This window comes from Venturia canescens, chromosome 10, assembly GCF_019457755.1.
Source record: "Venturia canescens isolate UGA chromosome 10, ASM1945775v1, whole genome shotgun sequence".
NCBI classification, from domain to species: domain Eukaryota; kingdom Metazoa; phylum Arthropoda; class Insecta; order Hymenoptera; family Ichneumonidae; genus Venturia; species Venturia canescens.
In genome coordinates, this window is record NC_057430.1 from 11,085,687 (window position 1) to 11,102,469 (window position 16,783).

At 39.1% G+C, this 16,783-nt stretch overlaps 1 protein-coding gene across 2 annotated transcripts; it reads left to right on the forward strand.

Annotated features, from left to right (window-relative positions):
• Positions 1-3,409: 3,409 nt before the first annotated feature.
• On the forward strand, positions 3,410-14,292 carry LOC122417396 (fatty acyl-CoA reductase wat-like). 2 transcript variants are annotated; one of them, XM_043430881.1, is made up of 9 exons: positions 3,410-3,748; positions 8,936-9,269; positions 9,414-9,662; positions 10,058-10,203; positions 10,656-10,765; positions 11,309-11,504; positions 11,990-12,238; positions 12,834-13,091; positions 13,245-14,292. In XM_043430881.1, exons 2-9 carry the CDS (start codon positions 8,955-8,957, stop codon positions 13,342-13,344), a joined length of 1,623 nt encoding a protein of 540 aa, XP_043286816.1. In that variant the 5' UTR covers positions 3,410-3,748; positions 8,936-8,954; the 3' UTR covers positions 13,345-14,292. The 2 variants fall into 2 exon arrangements, with proteins under 2 accessions (XP_043286816.1, XP_043286817.1); XM_043430882.1 differs by having other exon boundaries at positions 8,939-9,269.
• The last annotated feature ends 2,491 nt before the right edge of the window (positions 14,293-16,783 follow it).

The following is a 16,783-nucleotide window of genomic DNA, read 5'->3' on the forward strand; positions in this document are numbered from 1 at the left end:
AGTGCGTTGGGATTTAAATGAAATTGCAGCTCCGCTCCTCGTTCGCCACGGTTCAAGGCCAGGAATTTCACTTTTAACGAGAGCCTTTTGAACGAACGATAAATTCACAGTAATACTCACTGTCTAAATATGCATAAGCACGCCTTTATACCTATTTATATACTTCCGACCAATTTACCTCTCTCGAATCGTTTGGACAAACGTTTTGCACTACTATCAAAAAACCTTGTATTTATTACGGTATTAAACGTTATTTACGAACATGCAGCTTCAATTAAGCGTTTTGCAAAGCAAAACAGCAAATTCTATTGCATTTCTGTGTCGTGTAACAGAAAAAAAAGAAATTCAATTAATTTTCTTTGTGCACGTTATTTTTTCCGGGTTTTTGAAAGTTTTTCAAACCCTCACAATCTCATTATGATTCCATCAGTGATGAATCGTCATTCCAGCGTTTTTGCCTCTACGAATTTACCATCAATTACAAATATTCTATAAATAATGCTATCAAAATAACATTAGTGATCACGATTTTAACAAAAAATCAAAAACATTTTCAATAATGAAAGTATCGAGAAATAACAAGTGTCAAGATGATTGAGAGGAATGTAATATCGCATACAACGACGATTATTCAAAAGTCCGTAATATCTGATCGTTGCAGCGAAACTGCAGCCCGAAGTCTGCGTCTAATGACGTCCGTCCTACGTTTGGAAAATATCACAAGGTTTCTCGTCAACAACGATCACGATATTCATGGAATAATATTACAATTTTGAATGATTATTAAGTGTCGGAGATAAATGAAGAATCACGAGGTCAGTGATGTTCTGCCCCGTCGAGAGTGTAACACACGCTCCACACAATTTTTTTTATAATGAGCAATTTTTTTATGACGTTGACTCAGGTTCACCTGTACTCGACACTGTTAGCAATTACGTGAGCAAAAATAGAAAACAAACATTACATGAGCAAGTAATCGAAGATCCAAAAAGTTACTTTGTTCCTTGGCATGCTGGAAATGAACGATTTCGAAATAATTTGAAAGCTCCTCATCGAAAAAGAGAAAAAACATAGTCAGCCGACATCTAATGCTGTTGTTCCATCAGCCACGAGTCGATTGAAAAGTGTCCCGAAAATTAGTCACGCTGCTGTATAAACTAGAGCATTTATGTCCGTATTTGACGTCTAGCTCGTTAAAAACCGATAATTATGACATTAACGATTATCACGATCCCTGCAAGGGAATGACAGCGCCTGCAAGTTATTCGTGATGAACGCCGATGACTGTGACACTGAATTGAGTCGAAGATATTGGGAGTCCAATGGCTAATTACTGGTTCGAGACTTCAATGGAATTTTGAATGTTGCTTTAAGGTAGTTCATGCACGAAACGATTTCCTTAAAAAAGTCTCGAGAGTTTCAATGAGTAGTCGACTGACACGCATTGGATAAACGTGTTTAAATATTTAAAAAACACACAAAACAAATATGAAAAAAACAGTTTGTGTTTTTTTCCCATTTCCATTTCCCTTTGTGCTCTCTAAAGCGATTTTTCATATAAAAAAACTGTAGTATTTTAGCCAGAGACGAATAAAATGTGGGGTTCAGTCAGTGATGGATTCCCGATTAATTAAGGGCTTGTAATTTTATTCGCCAGAAGATAAGTTTAAAAATTTGTTTACGATTTCGAATTAATAACTCTGAGATTAATTTAGAGTGATAATATTTTTAATTAGGAAGTAAAAATCGACAAAATTTAGACACCCATAAAATACGTTCCTTCGGGCACGATCCACCTTAACATATCGAACAATAGTAATGTTTCAAAAGAAACATTCGAAATAATATTCTAGTCTTTCACGCGATCTCAAAGTTTATCGAAAAGCACTTCGCCTTGTTTCGATGTTTCTAAATTAACCGAACGCCATGGTCTATTTTTCATTAATGTTCTCCAAAAATTCGCTGCAAATAGAAGCCACCGCTCGGTCGTTCGATACCGGTAGATAATTTTTTATAAATTCACAGTGTATTTCGACTGTCGAGGACGTTCGCAACGAATTATCAAAACGCACACTTCAGTGCCGCCAGACACGCGATGATTTTTCAGCTTTTTTCACTCTCGACTCTAATCGACCAATTTTATTTTCGGACTTTCGAATGTGAACCGTGGTTCGATGCGAACCGGTCCAGCTGACATAATTCAAACGCGCGATCCTCAGCTGATCAATCGGATCATACGAGAGCGCATTTTTTGCGTTTTCCACGTAACAATGTCGCTCGTTCGAAATATTCATCGCGCAAGTACGAGATGACGTTTGCTAGTTGAGTAACGAGTCCATATTTATGCAATTTATCGATAAGACTGTATCGAACATTTGGTCGATGAATATGCAATAGAAAAGATGAATGACAAGTCCAAGTATGAAATCTTTATCGAGCTATTGCGACGTCTCAATTCTTCGTCACGATCGAATCCCGATTGCTCTTGAAGTAGAAGATACTCGTGGAATATTCGTTTGTTGTTTATCAATTGTACAACGCCGGGCTGATTCTCCTGAAAAAACGAGCATTTCCGTTTGCAATTGCAGTCGAATCGGCGACTGGTGCGAGTGCGAAGATCGAAGTGAATTCGGTCGTTCACCGGGACCTTCGCCTTAATTTCTGCGAGCAGACACTTTCACGGTCGATCGAACGAGAAGCGCTCACCTTAAAAAAGCAACGGTTCATTTTCCACAGTTCCCTGCTCGAGTTTTATCTACCTACGTAAATTTCCAGCAGCGTTACGAAACTTTCGAAAAAAGCGCATTTTTTCGTCATCGCGGTAATTCGTCGTCGGTTTTAATTGAGTGTGAAAATATATTGGAAAAATAATTGACTCCCCCCGAACGGGATGCAGATCGAGCGAATCTCGCTCGTTCCAAAACCCAATGACTAATTTTCACTCACCACCATTCTCTCAACTCTTTCTCACAAATCCATTTCGCGAGGTCACTCCGCATCTGCGATCGGAAATAAAAGTCAATTTTTCCCCACGCGCGCACGAAACCCACGCTCCCCAATGACACTCGCACCCGATCAACGAGAAGTGAAAAAATTGTTGAGTCTCAGAGGTCGAAAATATAAAAAATACGATCGTCATACGATATTAAAAATCGAAGACTTTATCCACAAAAGCATACGCCGAAGATTTCGAGCTTTGAGACATTTTTTTAAGAGTCACGTTGATTTTTCCCGGTGGGGAGTATCAAGCGCGTACGTCAGTAGCCTTCCGAGTGTAACGTTTTCCTTCTTTTATTTTCTACGAGTGTACGAGTGTTGAGCTGTACTTGAGGTAATGGACACACATTATAAGAATAGTACGTGATAAGTTAAAGGTGTGTTTGTTCCCCACCATGCACCTCGTCAACGAATAGAGGAGGATCGGTGGTGGTATTATCGAGAGAGTACACGAAGAGTGTCTCATTGAGTGTAGCGCGTGTTGTCTCCTTACGAACGCTTGCCAGAGGTCCTCCGTCCTGAGTTCTCGATCCTGAGGAAACTCGGTGCCTGTTTCGAAGACGATAAAGATATTATTGTGAGAAAAAATCATTGAAACTGCGGGAATTATCGATCGAAATAGAGCTGCTTGAATCGATAATCGATAAAAGAAAACCTTTTGTTTTCGAGCGACTGTCGTACGCGCGGAGAAAGTGTCGTCCGTGTTATAGAAAAGCTGCGTGCCACTGGAATTCACGGAGCATCGAATAAGGTTGGTGAAACTCTTTTCCTAATCCTCACCTCCGACTTACCTTTCGTTACAATTAACGCACGACAACGAATCGCTCGGAATCTCTGTGGAATTTCAAAGAAATGGAGCTCGAAAGAGTGAGAGAGTGTGAGAGTGATCGGGAACAGAAGAACCGGAAGTCCTCAATGCCTGCACGAGTCCTCCGAGCATCTCCGTCAGGGATGCTATTTTTCCACTTGCTCATTTCCATCCGCATGAATTATGTTTACGTATGTTAATCCTATGGAAATTTATGAGCATTCATTGACCAAAACGCGGATTCAAATGCACCGTAAACGTATTTCTCGTTCAATTTCATTGGGAAATATTTATTTATGAAATATTTTTAATAATTAAGTTCGTAAACGATGATAATTTTAATAAGAATTCAAATTTGTCCCAACACCATGAATTTTGCTGATTTTGATAAAATTCAATAGAGAAAATGGAGGAATTCGAAAAATCGTGGACGATTTGAAAATTAATAAAACGAGGATGCAGCTCCTAAAATCTTCTTTGTGCGAATTTCGATTGCGGAAGCTCAGTGCACGAAACGACACTGAGTTGAGATGGGAAAAATTTCATTGGAAATTAAGAAAATAAATGACAAAAACATTTTCCGAAGTGAAATAGAAAATAGAAAATTAACGTACAACTAGAATTTGTTATTGGGGGGAGACTTGGCTGGGTTGCTCAACTATCGGTGAGCAATCCTGAACGCACTCAAAGGCCCCAGCTCGAGCAATACACCATCAGATGCATTATTTATCAAGCGTCTTGGACTTTTGAGATGGGACAGCGAAACAAGTAATCGAGAAACCCAAACGACTGACGTGCCTTCGTTCTCTTTCTTGTCTTTTTTTTTATCATGTTTGTTTTATTTTTTTTTTTTAATTTAATTTTTTATTTTTGAATAATCGTGTCGTCTCATTCGCACCTGAAGAAATTCAACCTGCGAAATAAATTTGTTGAGTCTAATTACATAAACCGAGTAAAGGAAAATTGAGGTTTCAATTGGGCAATTTAAGAACGATAATAATTAAACTGCTCAATTTCCACGTATCTTTGTGCACGTGTTTTTTTTTTAACTATCCACACCACGATTTGTTAGTTTCCTTCAATTAGTCAAGTGTCAAAGTAAAAATATCGCGAGATGGAGTCCCGAGGCTATCGAAGAAAAACGGTACTCGATGCAGGTTTTTTCACGCGTGAATTCCCCGATCGAAACCGGTATCCGATGGGTTTTTTCTTCACGTAGAAAAAAAAGTCACGTCATCATCTCCAAAATTTCTGGACCCTCGTGTTACGCTGTTCGGTCTTTCGGGTTTTATTTTTGTCACGGTTTTTTGCGGTAGAATTACCGTCAAATTATATTCCATCAATTGCTTCGAATTTGTGATTAAACATTATTTCATAAAGGAAAAACCGATTTTTTATGCATTGTCCTTCTTCGTTGCATGGCTTGCAGTTAAATAGAGTTCGAAGTGGAATCGAATTGAGCCTAACAGGAAAAACGTTCCACTGCATTTTCCAATGGCCTTACACGATTCTACTTTTGTTTGCACTCATTGACGCGAACTTTATCACTTATCACTCAGTTAGCTCCTATCTATGTAAAAGATATGAAGCTCGAGTGAAAACAAACAGGATTCGACGAGTTGATACTTTTGTGGGTTGCACAACTTTGCATCGGTCAAATGAAGCCTGAAAAAATATACACTCGATCGCGATGAAAAATCCTTCGATCGGCTCGATAATTACAAGCATATTTTTTCACTCCGACAACTCGATATCTTCAAATTTTTCGAGAAAAAAGTTTTTTGTTTATTTATCGATTGTTGGAGCTCGCGTGTCGACGATGAAGTCATAGAATTCGTCACTTTTTCGTGTTGCGTCGCTCTTCACTTTTTTTCTTTTTTCGTCACACAAACACGAGGAAAACAAATAAAATTTAACGATGCAACGACTATGGAGTATCTCTCGAAATCCGGGAATGAAGAATTCCCATGCAGAGACCAATGAAATTCGTCATTTTTATTGCATAATCGTATTAAGTTGGTTTTGACAATACTTAAAATTTTCACAGCCCAACGCGAAGGTTGACCAACTATTTATCGTCACGATTTATACACGAAATCATCGATTCCAGTCCGCCTGAAGGAACAAAAGAAAGAATCTGTAAAAAAAGTGTTTTTACGACGTTTCGTCACGTCTTACAAATGAACCACTATTTAGAGTCCAATAAACAAACAGAAAACACTGCAATCTCCCTTTCGTTGTGGTCAGCATGGCCACATTCCAAGGGAATAAAAAAATAATGATCGACTTGTTTTCGATCTTGTTTCAAGAAAAACATGAGAAAGCATGCGAGATTTGGGAGTTTTTGTCGGTTTTCAGTTCATCGAACTACCGCCGCGGTTGAACGATCGAGATTTTCAATTCTTACGAATCCTCGATTATTCTTACTCGAATCCACGTGGATTTATTTTTAAGATTATTGTTTTTATCGTTTGTTACGTAAACTCGTGTGAACTGTACACGCGGGGGGGAGCCGCGGTAATAATCGTGGAGAAAGTCACACACAAATATAAAAATAACATGATGGACGCGCTCGTGTAACCACAAAATTTCTCTCGCTCCCTCCCACCCGCTCGTCTTCTTTCTCGCAAATATTACACAGTTTCATCGTCATGCGAGTGCAAGTGTTGCAGGCAACACTTACGTTACTCAGCGATTAAAACGAACACGAGTTCAGGCCACTTCCATGACTCAACAAATCATTGGATGCTGCACGAGCCACGATCAATCGGTGTCTGTCCTTTTACGATGGAACTTTAGGTTACTGAGAACCGGAAATTGAGACGCGAAATAATTTGTGGACTTCGCTATTGCTTCTTTGGAAGAATCGTTTACAAATTCATCAACCTATGAAGGCGGGGAGAAAAAATGATTTTTTTCTTATTCTCAAAATTACTATGTAAATTTTGAGTCGAAGCATCCAGTAACGATTCAAGGATTTTAAGGTATTGCTTTCACGAACCCGAGTATTCTACAAATAAACTGGTTTTAAATAACGGTGAAGTCAAAGTACATGCGAATAGATTGGCGAAATTTCAGCTCAGCTTATCGAACATTTAATGAAGAATTAAAACCTGAAAAAATCAAAATTTTTACGGGAGCTTACGGAGATTCCATCATCACCACATTTCTATTCAATAATTCAATCCTAAATAATTCTAAATTCCTGATACAAACTGTCTCACAGACAGAAAAAATTGTAAGGAATCCATAGCGACGATAAAAATAAAGCGTTACCGAAACCTTAAAAAAGATTTTAACGATAAATGTTGGAAAAATGGCAGAAGCTTTTTCCACACAACCGCGACTTCTCAGAGATTAGTCATCAGTTCAAATTTCGAGTGCCTCGATTAGCGCCACCATAAAATACGCTCATGGCAGAGGAATACCTTAAGGAAGCTACTCAGTTACCTAACAAGTCATAAAAATATTAGACCATCATTTTATCCGAGTTCATCCGTCAACGTCGCTTTTCGATTTCTTGTGGCCGCGTTTATGTGTGTTTAAAAACAGATCATATGTCATTGACATAGTTCATTAGCTGCGTGGAACGAATTAGTTCTCAAGAAAAAGACTGCGTTTATACAAAAATATGTATGGAAAAAAAAACGAGTAAAACATTGCTGATACATAAATTTAAATTTATCTGGAAAGAAGCGAGTGTCATGCCTTATTTTAGTAATTACTCTGTTGAAATTTTGTTCCATCATCCTATCGATCGACAATGTTAACGTGGCTTGTTGAGGGAGAAAATAAATTACAGATATTTCGTGTTACAAGGGACGGCAGAGCTCAGAAATTAGTACGAATGATTTTTACATCGTAATTTAACATTCTGTAAAGTTTCATATTTTTCTGTCCATTAATACTATTTGCTGCTCAACTTCCTTGATGAATTTCATGAAAAATCAGTTGACTATCTCATTCGAGTGAATATTTAAGAAATTTTGAGAAAATAAAAAAAAATAATGAGAATTTCAAAGTTTCGATGTATCAAAATTCATTCCGATCCGGAAGACATCGGTGCCATGCGGCCGGTCAATTATCGTTCGGGTACGTGAAGTTCACGATCAAACTTTCACTCTGCACGACATCGGCGCGTCGGACCCGTGACCGCCTCATTTTTTTTATGGCTCGAGTGCAGTCGCATGCGTTTTTTCACCAGCGGTTTACGAATTTGATTCGATTGTTTATTCATAACTCTACGAAAAATAACCGGTTTCGGGTCGATGCTTTTGAAACGAAGGGACCTTTTGCCCCGACGGTTGAGAACATAAATTTTCATTTTTCATTTGCCAAAAAAGACGTGCGTAATTCGAAGTGATTTCCGATCAGATGCTACAACATTTGATCGAACGAAAAAGCGATGCTCTCGAGTATATTGAGCTCTCGATTGTTTGAAGTAAAAGAAAAAGCGGTGATTACGCACCTCGCGTTAGTACGTGCAAAGTAGGACTAAACAGCAAATATATACGAACAAAACGAGAAACGACGACGACGAGGTCGATCCGAGTTTTCTTTTACCGTATACACAAAATTTTTATTCCCCCTTCAAGAATAACGGTTTAAAAGAAAAAAACTGGTCGAATATGTGAAAAATGAGTTTGAAAAAAGTTCGCGCACTTTAGTGCGCCTTCATTTTTTCGCTCTTTTCAAAAAGAAGATTCACGAGGAATACTTTCTGTGGGATAGCCACACAAAGAATTCGTTTCCTCTTACATTTCCGGCTGCGTCACGAGTACTTTTACTCCTTAAATCATTTTTAAAATATTTGTTCCTCTCTCTCCCGGCTCTTTTGTTTGATTTTTTCTTTTATTATATTTTTGGATGTTTTTCTTCCGTGATCACTTCTCCGGAGATTTTTAGTGGGAATTCCGCGCTCGAAATTCATCTCGAATGCACTTTGAATCTGCGCCGGAGATTCTTTCTGCTTCGCTGCAAGAAAATACTGGCCTCTCTCGCTCTTTCTTTCTGCATACGATACGTGATCTGAATTTCCTTTGTTTTTTAATCTCGAGAGTCTTTCCCTTCGTGGAGAATGCGAATGGCCGAGCGGACTCGAGGAAATGTAAGAATTTGCGGTTTTTTCAGCAGGAAAACAAATCGAAAGATGGTCGAAGCACTCCTGGAATCGGGAGGTCAAGATGTCGTCGTTGCGCACAATGGACAATCGCGAGCTGGCACACCGACTGAATACTCACCGAGTATCCCCCAAATCACACCGGAAAATCTCAACCTCACAAACATTCAAAAATTTTACGCCGGACAGAGCATTTTCATAACCGGAGGAACCGGCTTTTTGGGCAAACTACTCATCGAAAAACTACTCCGGAGCTGCCCCGGAATCGCCAACATTTACCTGCTCGTTCGTCCAAAGAAGGGGAAAAATCCTTACGAAAGGACCGAGGAGCTTTTCGATGATCCAGTAATTTGAATTTTTCACATTCCTTTCAAAATTGACTCCGTTTTCTCTCATTTCTAAAACCCCTCCATGGAATCGCTCACTTTTACCCAAAAATGTTGAGCCCTCGATCGATTTATTCGCTACAACAAAATCTTTCGTGTTCAGCTGTTCGAGTCTCTGAAAAAATCCGTCCCCAAATTCCGCCATCAAATAGTGGGCATCGAAGGTGATTGCAGCAAGCCTGGCCTCGGGATATCGGAGAGTGATAAAGCGACCCTCATCAACGAAGTGTCGATAGTTTTCCACGTTGCAGCGACTGTAAGATTCGACGAGAAGATCAAGCTCGCTGTAGCCATCAACATTCAAAGTGTACAAGATATGATAGCGATGTGCAAGAAAATGCCAAAATTGAAGGTACTCGGAGCCCTGCCATTTTTTTCATCGCGAACCCTCGAACGGGGAATCGAAACGACCTGAATCATGAAAATGTTAATCGATGAAGTATAAAAAAATAAAATCGTTAAACCAAAGAAACTTTTCAAATATGTACAAAAAAAGTTCCTCTGGAATAAACTTGGGGTTTTTTCAACCGACTCGAGGTCGCTGGTCGCTGAATTTACATCAAAAACTTGATAACTGAATCGCTTTCTTTTTAAGTTCGATAATAACGTTCACGAGCTTCAATTACACTTGTAATTGATGAACAAATCGTCTCATTGAATAAAGGGCGTTCGAAACGGTGAAATTAAAAATTTCCCAGCAATGAAAACGTTTATCATTGAAATATTGATGAGCATTTTTTTTTTCAGTCTTTCGTCCACGTGTCCACGGCGTACGCTTACTGCACGCAGAATCCAATCGAAGAAAAATTTTACGACCCACCGATAGAGGCCGATAAATTAATAACGATGGTGGAATGCGTCGACGATCACTTGGCCAACGTCATAACACCGCAGTGAGTTAACAATTAAAGAAAAAAAAATCCATACGGTCGAAATCTCGATGAATATTTTTGCTAAACAGTAGCAAATATAGTTACATCTAAACTTTGTACCTGCAGACCTTAATGTCTGCAGCAGCTTCATTGAAATCGTGGAATAAAAAGCTCTTTTGCTTCCTCGATGCACCGCGATTGGAAAAAAAATGATTTGTGTCTGTAAGCACGCAATTTTTTTGCCCCTCGAAGTGCGTCACAGGAAAATTTGCTTTGTCGTATCAACGCTGTCAATGGACCATTATTATTGAATACAAAAGATGGAAATCACTCGATTGCAATGAGCTCGAGATATGCTGAGCGTATTCATGATTTTTTAAACGTCTGAATTAACATTCAACGGATTTGTAGTTACGAACGTCAGTCGCGAAGCAATAAGAAAACGAATGCATGGGAACTTCGCTATTTTACAGCATCCTCGGAAGGTGGCCAAATACCTACGCCTTTACCAAAGCCGTGGCCGAGAGTGTCGTCCGAAAAGACGGCGACGATATGCCGATCGGTGTCTTCAGACCAGCAATCGGTAAAAACAAAAGATTGGGCGAAATGCTCGAACATCGTTGGAAGTAACGCCACCTTGGCGCTCGGGAAATAAATATTGAAAATGAGCAAATTCCATGCGATTTTTTGGAAACAGTTTTGTTATTGAATTGATGAAAAACAGTGATTCGAGTAGATTGGAAAATGAGGGAAATTCGAGTCGCTCTTCTCGAAACTCTTGGCACTGGGAAATTCCTTCCTTATCGGACATCTTCCTGGGATTTAAAAAAATGTTTACCTCGCGACACGCGACAAGCCTGAGACTACTTTTCATTGATTTCTGTAAAAATGACAAGCGATTTTAAAAAAACTCATTTTTGCTGATCTCTTGATCTTGAAAAATGAATTTTTTCAACACGCGATTCAAATGGCATTTGAGCGATGGTTTTTGGGTTGAAATGTTTTCCGAATTCTTTGAATAACAAAAAAAAGATTTTCGTATCGATTTTTCCGAGCGCCGAAGTTTCGTCACCCTCTCATCATCGATTGTCGTCATAACTTGGTATTTTTTTTCCTTGCTTCACAGTGATTTCGACGTATCAGGAACCTATCAGAGGATGGATCGACAATATGTACGGGCCAACGGGAGTAGCAGCTGGTGCTGGCACTGGATTGCTTCGAACTTTGCACTGCGATGGCTCGATGCAAGCAAATGTTGTTCCAGGTGACATGGTCGTCAATGCCTTAATTGCGAGTGCTTGGGACATCGCCGAGATCAAAAAGCAAGTTTCCTTACTTTTTTTGTGCTCTAACGTTCTCGACTTTTTGCCACTCCATTTAAACAGTCACGAGAGCGATTGATCGTCGTAGAATTTTATATTTTGGACTTTCCTCATTTAATTGGTCCACGTTCTCGTCTCCAGTATCTTATTTTTGTCGATTTTACATAAATCACTATTTTCCAGAACTCAAATAATCGAACAAAAAACTTTTCTTTTTTACTCCCTCAATTAAATTCTCCCTCAATTGAATTTCGACTCTTCAATCCAATGATTTTTGGATCCCTCCGAGATTAACACTTTTTACTAATTCAATGAAATTCAATCGCATAGAAATTAGCAACGTTAAAACGCAACGAAATTTCGAGCCCCAAAAACTTCGAGCAATAAAAAAGAATTTCGTGTACGTTTCTACGATATACAATCGTCGACAGCATTCGAGCTCGATCGACTTGTTTAAACATTGAACGAATTTTTTCTCGTAACAGGACGAACTGCAATAGCGACGAAATTCCAATCTACAATTACGTGTCTAAGGATAACCCAATTACGTTCGACGAACTGAAAGACTTGTCCGCGAAGCATGGTATCGAATATCCGAGCAGCAAAGCCATCTGGTATTACAGTTTTCGTAACAACAAATACAAAATTATTCATCTCCTGTACGTGTACTTCCTCCATTTGTTGCCTGCGATCGTGATCGACGGTGCGACGATGTGCATTGGAAAACAACCAAGGTCAGCAACAATTACTGCGCAATCAAATATTCACACTTTAAATTTATTAACCATTTTTTGCCTTCCTCCACAACCCCACGATTATTTTTCACTATAAAATTGTGGCCACGCAACTGAAAATGCTTTTCGAAGAAACTTTCGTTCGTCAATGCGAAACAAAACGTAGGACGCGATAAATTCATCGAGAAATTCTGCTTAATAATTAATTTTTAATGATAAAATTTGAAAAAAAAAATACGTGAGCATTTTATCTGCTTCGTCAGATAAAAAAGAACCGAACACGTTTTCGCGATCGAATAGTTCTCATCCGGGGCTCCCAGAATTTTGGGAACCTGAGAAACTGTAAAATGAGGAATTTAATTACAATGAAAATGATTTTTTCCTTGCCATTTATGCCAAAAGGAGAAAAAAAAGAAAGCAATTTTCTATTAAAAGTAGAAACTCACTTGCAATATTTTTTCCAAACCAAAAATGATGAGTTTTGAGCGGAAAAAAATCACTCACCGACGACTCCCTTGAAAATTCGCGTGCGCTCACAACCGAAGTCAAGTGATAGATTGACTCGAACACTGCTCTTTTCCTTATTTCCGAACAGATTGCTCAAGGTGTACAAGAAGATCCACAGGTTTATGGACGTGCTGAATTATTTTTCGACGAAAAGATGGGACTTTGCGAACGAGCGAGTGAACTCGTTGCACGAAAAAATGCACGAGGAAGATCGAAGGAAATTTTTCTTCGACATCAAATCGCTCGTCTGGGACAAATATTTCGAAACCTACATTCAAGGAATCAGGACATATTTAATCAAGGATCCCCCCGAGACTCTGCCGATGGCACGAGTCAAATGGCAAAGGTAAGATTCCTCTTCAAGGGTCTTTAACAATTGCGCCTCATTTGCATCGAGGAAGTCACTCGAAGAAAGATTTTATCTTCGTATTTCAAATACCTTCTTGTGAGATCTTTCATTCTCTTTTTTCGATAAATCACTCTCTTTTTGCTATTCCAGGATGTACTGGATTCACCAGGCCTTCAAACTCCTCGTAGCTTACGTATTCCTGCGGGTCACGTGGGCCATTTTCTCTGCTCTCGTACCCACCGCCTCCTAACCGATTAAACGACTTAAGAAAAACAACGACGTTTCTTCAAAAATGAGAATCCTATTTGAAAAAACATGTCGCGATTCTTGCTCCGAGTCGTCGCTCGTGTGGTGGCAACCATTTGTAAATGCAACTTTTTCAAAAAGTCATCAAAAAAGTTAAGCGTAACGTCGAATTTTTTGTTTTTTCAAACATTTAAAAATATTTTCACATAGATTACAATATTTTTTTAATTATTCAATCCGCAATTTATTTCGGCAATGGAAAGCGTATTTGGCTTCCATCGAATTAATTCGTCAGCGACGATTTTTGTTGACTGATTCGTTGAGTTATTGCCAAAAAATTTGGGCCTAAAAATACTTAGTCGTTGTTAAGATAAAACTGAAACAAACAGAGAATGTGACTAGAAATTTAGGGAAAAAGTATGAATTCGTTGAATCGAACTCCGAAGAGGTTCGGAGTCGAAATTTTGAAGAATTTTCAAATCTAAACGTTTCAGCATCTCGTGTACACCGATCACAGAAAACTCGCATCTTCATGACTTTCAATTGACTCGAACTTTTGTAACGTTTGTGAAAACACGTCATTTACGAAATGAGAATAAATGGACGTAAAAAAAGTTGCGAGAGGATTGAAACTCCTCGAATCTGAATAACGAAGATAGCAGATCGAACGATCTGAGAATACGTAAGACAATTAAGAAAGGAAATCGCACTTGAGTCGCGCGGCATGCAAATTATGAGAGTTGTGCTACTGGTATTATTCGCAAGGCGTAATTATCATTAGTCACGAGTAAATGATCCGCGCGCGTTGTACATCATTCAAGATTTTGTACTCACAGTCGTTTTTTATTTTACTTTTTTCGTTAGTCGTTAAACTTTCATTGTTCGATGTGAGTGTACATCGTAATTTTGTATGTTATGCTATTTATATTAAACGAGTTTTTTTTGTAAAAAACACGGTTTTTTTTTCATCGGGGCTGTTATGAAGTCCCGAGGAGTGCAGAAAGCCTGGAAAACCTGAAAATTACTTCAGCAAACTCGTGATCTACTCGACACCAATATTATTGTGAGAAAAAATCGAGCCAGAAGATTTACCGAGCACAAGCATCGGTGCTGGGCGAGGAGAGGAGTAAATGCTTCTCCTTGAAGTCCACTCCACGAGGGGAAGCATGACGTATTTGTTTATCGTACAATTAGAGTCATCCGGAAACGGTGACAGATTAAAGGCCTTCGATCGATTCGCTGGTGGAAAACTGCTTCTGAGCGAGCGCACGATTCATTCGAAATGATGAATTCCGCTGCGTCCCCTTCCTCGCAATCGCTGGACAAACAAATTTTTTATTTTCCGTTGCTTACTGCTCGGATCGAAATAATCGAAACCTTCCTCTGGCGACGGCTAATTTTCAGCCGTTATTGTTGCTTCGTCGTGGCATTTCTGCGAATAGAAGACTCAAAAATTACAAATCTTCGGGCGAAGTGGACAAATCGAAAACAATTCACGCAGCTGCACGTTCGGTAGCTTCCTTGTGGAGAATTTCGCACACTGAAAAAAAGGATTGGTATATTTAACTCGCCAAATGCGATGAACGAAAACGCGTGTTAGAATTGATCAAATTTAGTTAAACTTCAACACTAATAATATCCAATAAAGATCTAATAAAACCGATTTGGTTGATAGAACCACATAGTTCTAATAATGAATTTATATTTTTCCATTCCAATTACATTTCAATTATTATGATTATTCTATAATAGTTTTATGTACGGAGAAAAATTGATCCATGACTTTGATCCTCTTTACAGATCTTTCGGTAAAAAAATCTCATCCGGAAAGAAACATGAAGAAACTATAGTCGAAAACTACGATTTTCAACGTCTATTTTCGTAGATCTGTCGATGGTAAAAGTCGAAGGAAAAGTGATAGAGTTGAAAATAAATGTTTTCATTAAGCCTGCTCTTTTCCATTGCTTTGAGAAAACTGGGTGAGTTGGTCTCGACAGTTTTGTTTTTGAGGATTCGTTAAAACATTTGAAATTTCGATTTATCCAGCGTATTAAGCTGATTAGGCTAAATTCGCGCTCGCAAAAGTTGAATGTGTTTATCGTTAACGCGGTCGATGATCTCGGAACGATTCCGGAAAGAGTTCAGCCTTGAGACAAAGTTTCGGTGTCTACGAAAATGGCGAAACGGCAGCAACAAAAACACGCTTTTTTCTCCAGACGCGGGATGCACCGATAGTGTTTGATCGTCTTTCCGAAAGCGAAGAGCCGGTGAGCGAGCTCGCGTCGTGGCGATTGAACTATGAAGAACGAAATTTGTACTTTGACACTCGCGGGAGCGCACGCACGAAATTTTATCTTCGATTTTTTGCCAGCTTCGCGATTGAATAGCTTTGAACTTTTGTGTATTCCATTATTTTTACAGCTCCGCGGACAGGTGTAGGCACGATTTTACATTCGTATCACGAACCTTAAAAAAATGTGTTTCGGAGACTAAAGTGAAACTCGGGGAGTCCGCGACGCCGTTCCTCTCATTGCGGCGTTAAAAGGCGCTTTGAAAACAATAAAAAAGGATCGTTTGACTGCGCATCCCGAGCGGATGGCCTTCCGCGACTGTCGGCAATAAAACATCGCGCGGCATCAAAGCCACACAGAGGCTTAAACGAGTAAACAAAAAAGGAATCTAATAAGCTCCTTCCGTTTTATTCGTCTTAGCCGCGATCGTCTTATTAGTCATTTGAGAATTAAAAATCGTAAAAACGTTTGCTCCTCGACATCAACGCGCTATCGAGAAATTTGGCCCACGGGAAAAGAAAGTGTTTTTAAACTTAGGCACTTTCCATTTTTGTTGCAACACACTCGCATCTCTATCGCGCCTTACCACGAGAAGAAATAAGAAAATAAAATTCTACAAGATCGATTATTCCCAAAAAACAGTAATTACAGAAACGTCGCCGTTGCCACGAGTCACTCATTCCAGTTAAATCGAAATTTAATGACTCTTGATTAGGCGAAAAGGGAGCAAACCATTTAGAAAAGCGATATTGACCTGCTCTGAATAAACTCTCAAAAGAGGTCATCCGAACAATTCGTGACTTACAAAAGTTTATAGTCACTCTCCGTAATAAAAAGTCTGATAAAAATATGTGAAAAGCCAGGAAAGGCCTCGAATCTAGAATCGCCGTAGCGCTTCCCAATGTTTTCGAAAGCTTTCAAAATTTTCACTTTTTCACTGACTCATACGCAAGAGAATCCTTCGAGAATCTCGATCTCTTGCGATCATTTGTTTTCGATGAATCTCACATCGAAAAAAATATTGTTGTGGCGCGTTGCTCGCTCTTGTGCTCGTTAAAGTCTCCGGTTCTGAGGCATCGTTGACGCTTCAAACTAATCGATGCTCGCAGACGACTGACGTGTTATGATTGTTGCAAATAAAGCTCTATCAAC

Bases quoted from the DNA above. Each gene is read 5' to 3' on its own strand.
- LOC122417396 (XM_043430881.1), top strand. From the start codon at position 8,955: ATGGTCGAAGCACTCCTGGAATCGGGAGGTCAAGATGTCGTCGTTGCG. The intron at 9,270-9,413 runs GTAATTTGAATT...TTTCGTGTTCAG, and splicing joins AGGAGCTTTTCGATGATCCA to CTGTTCGAGTCTCTGAAAAA. The intron at 10,766-11,308 runs GTAAAAACAAAA...CTTGCTTCACAG, and splicing joins TGTCTTCAGACCAGCAATCG to TGATTTCGACGTATCAGGAA.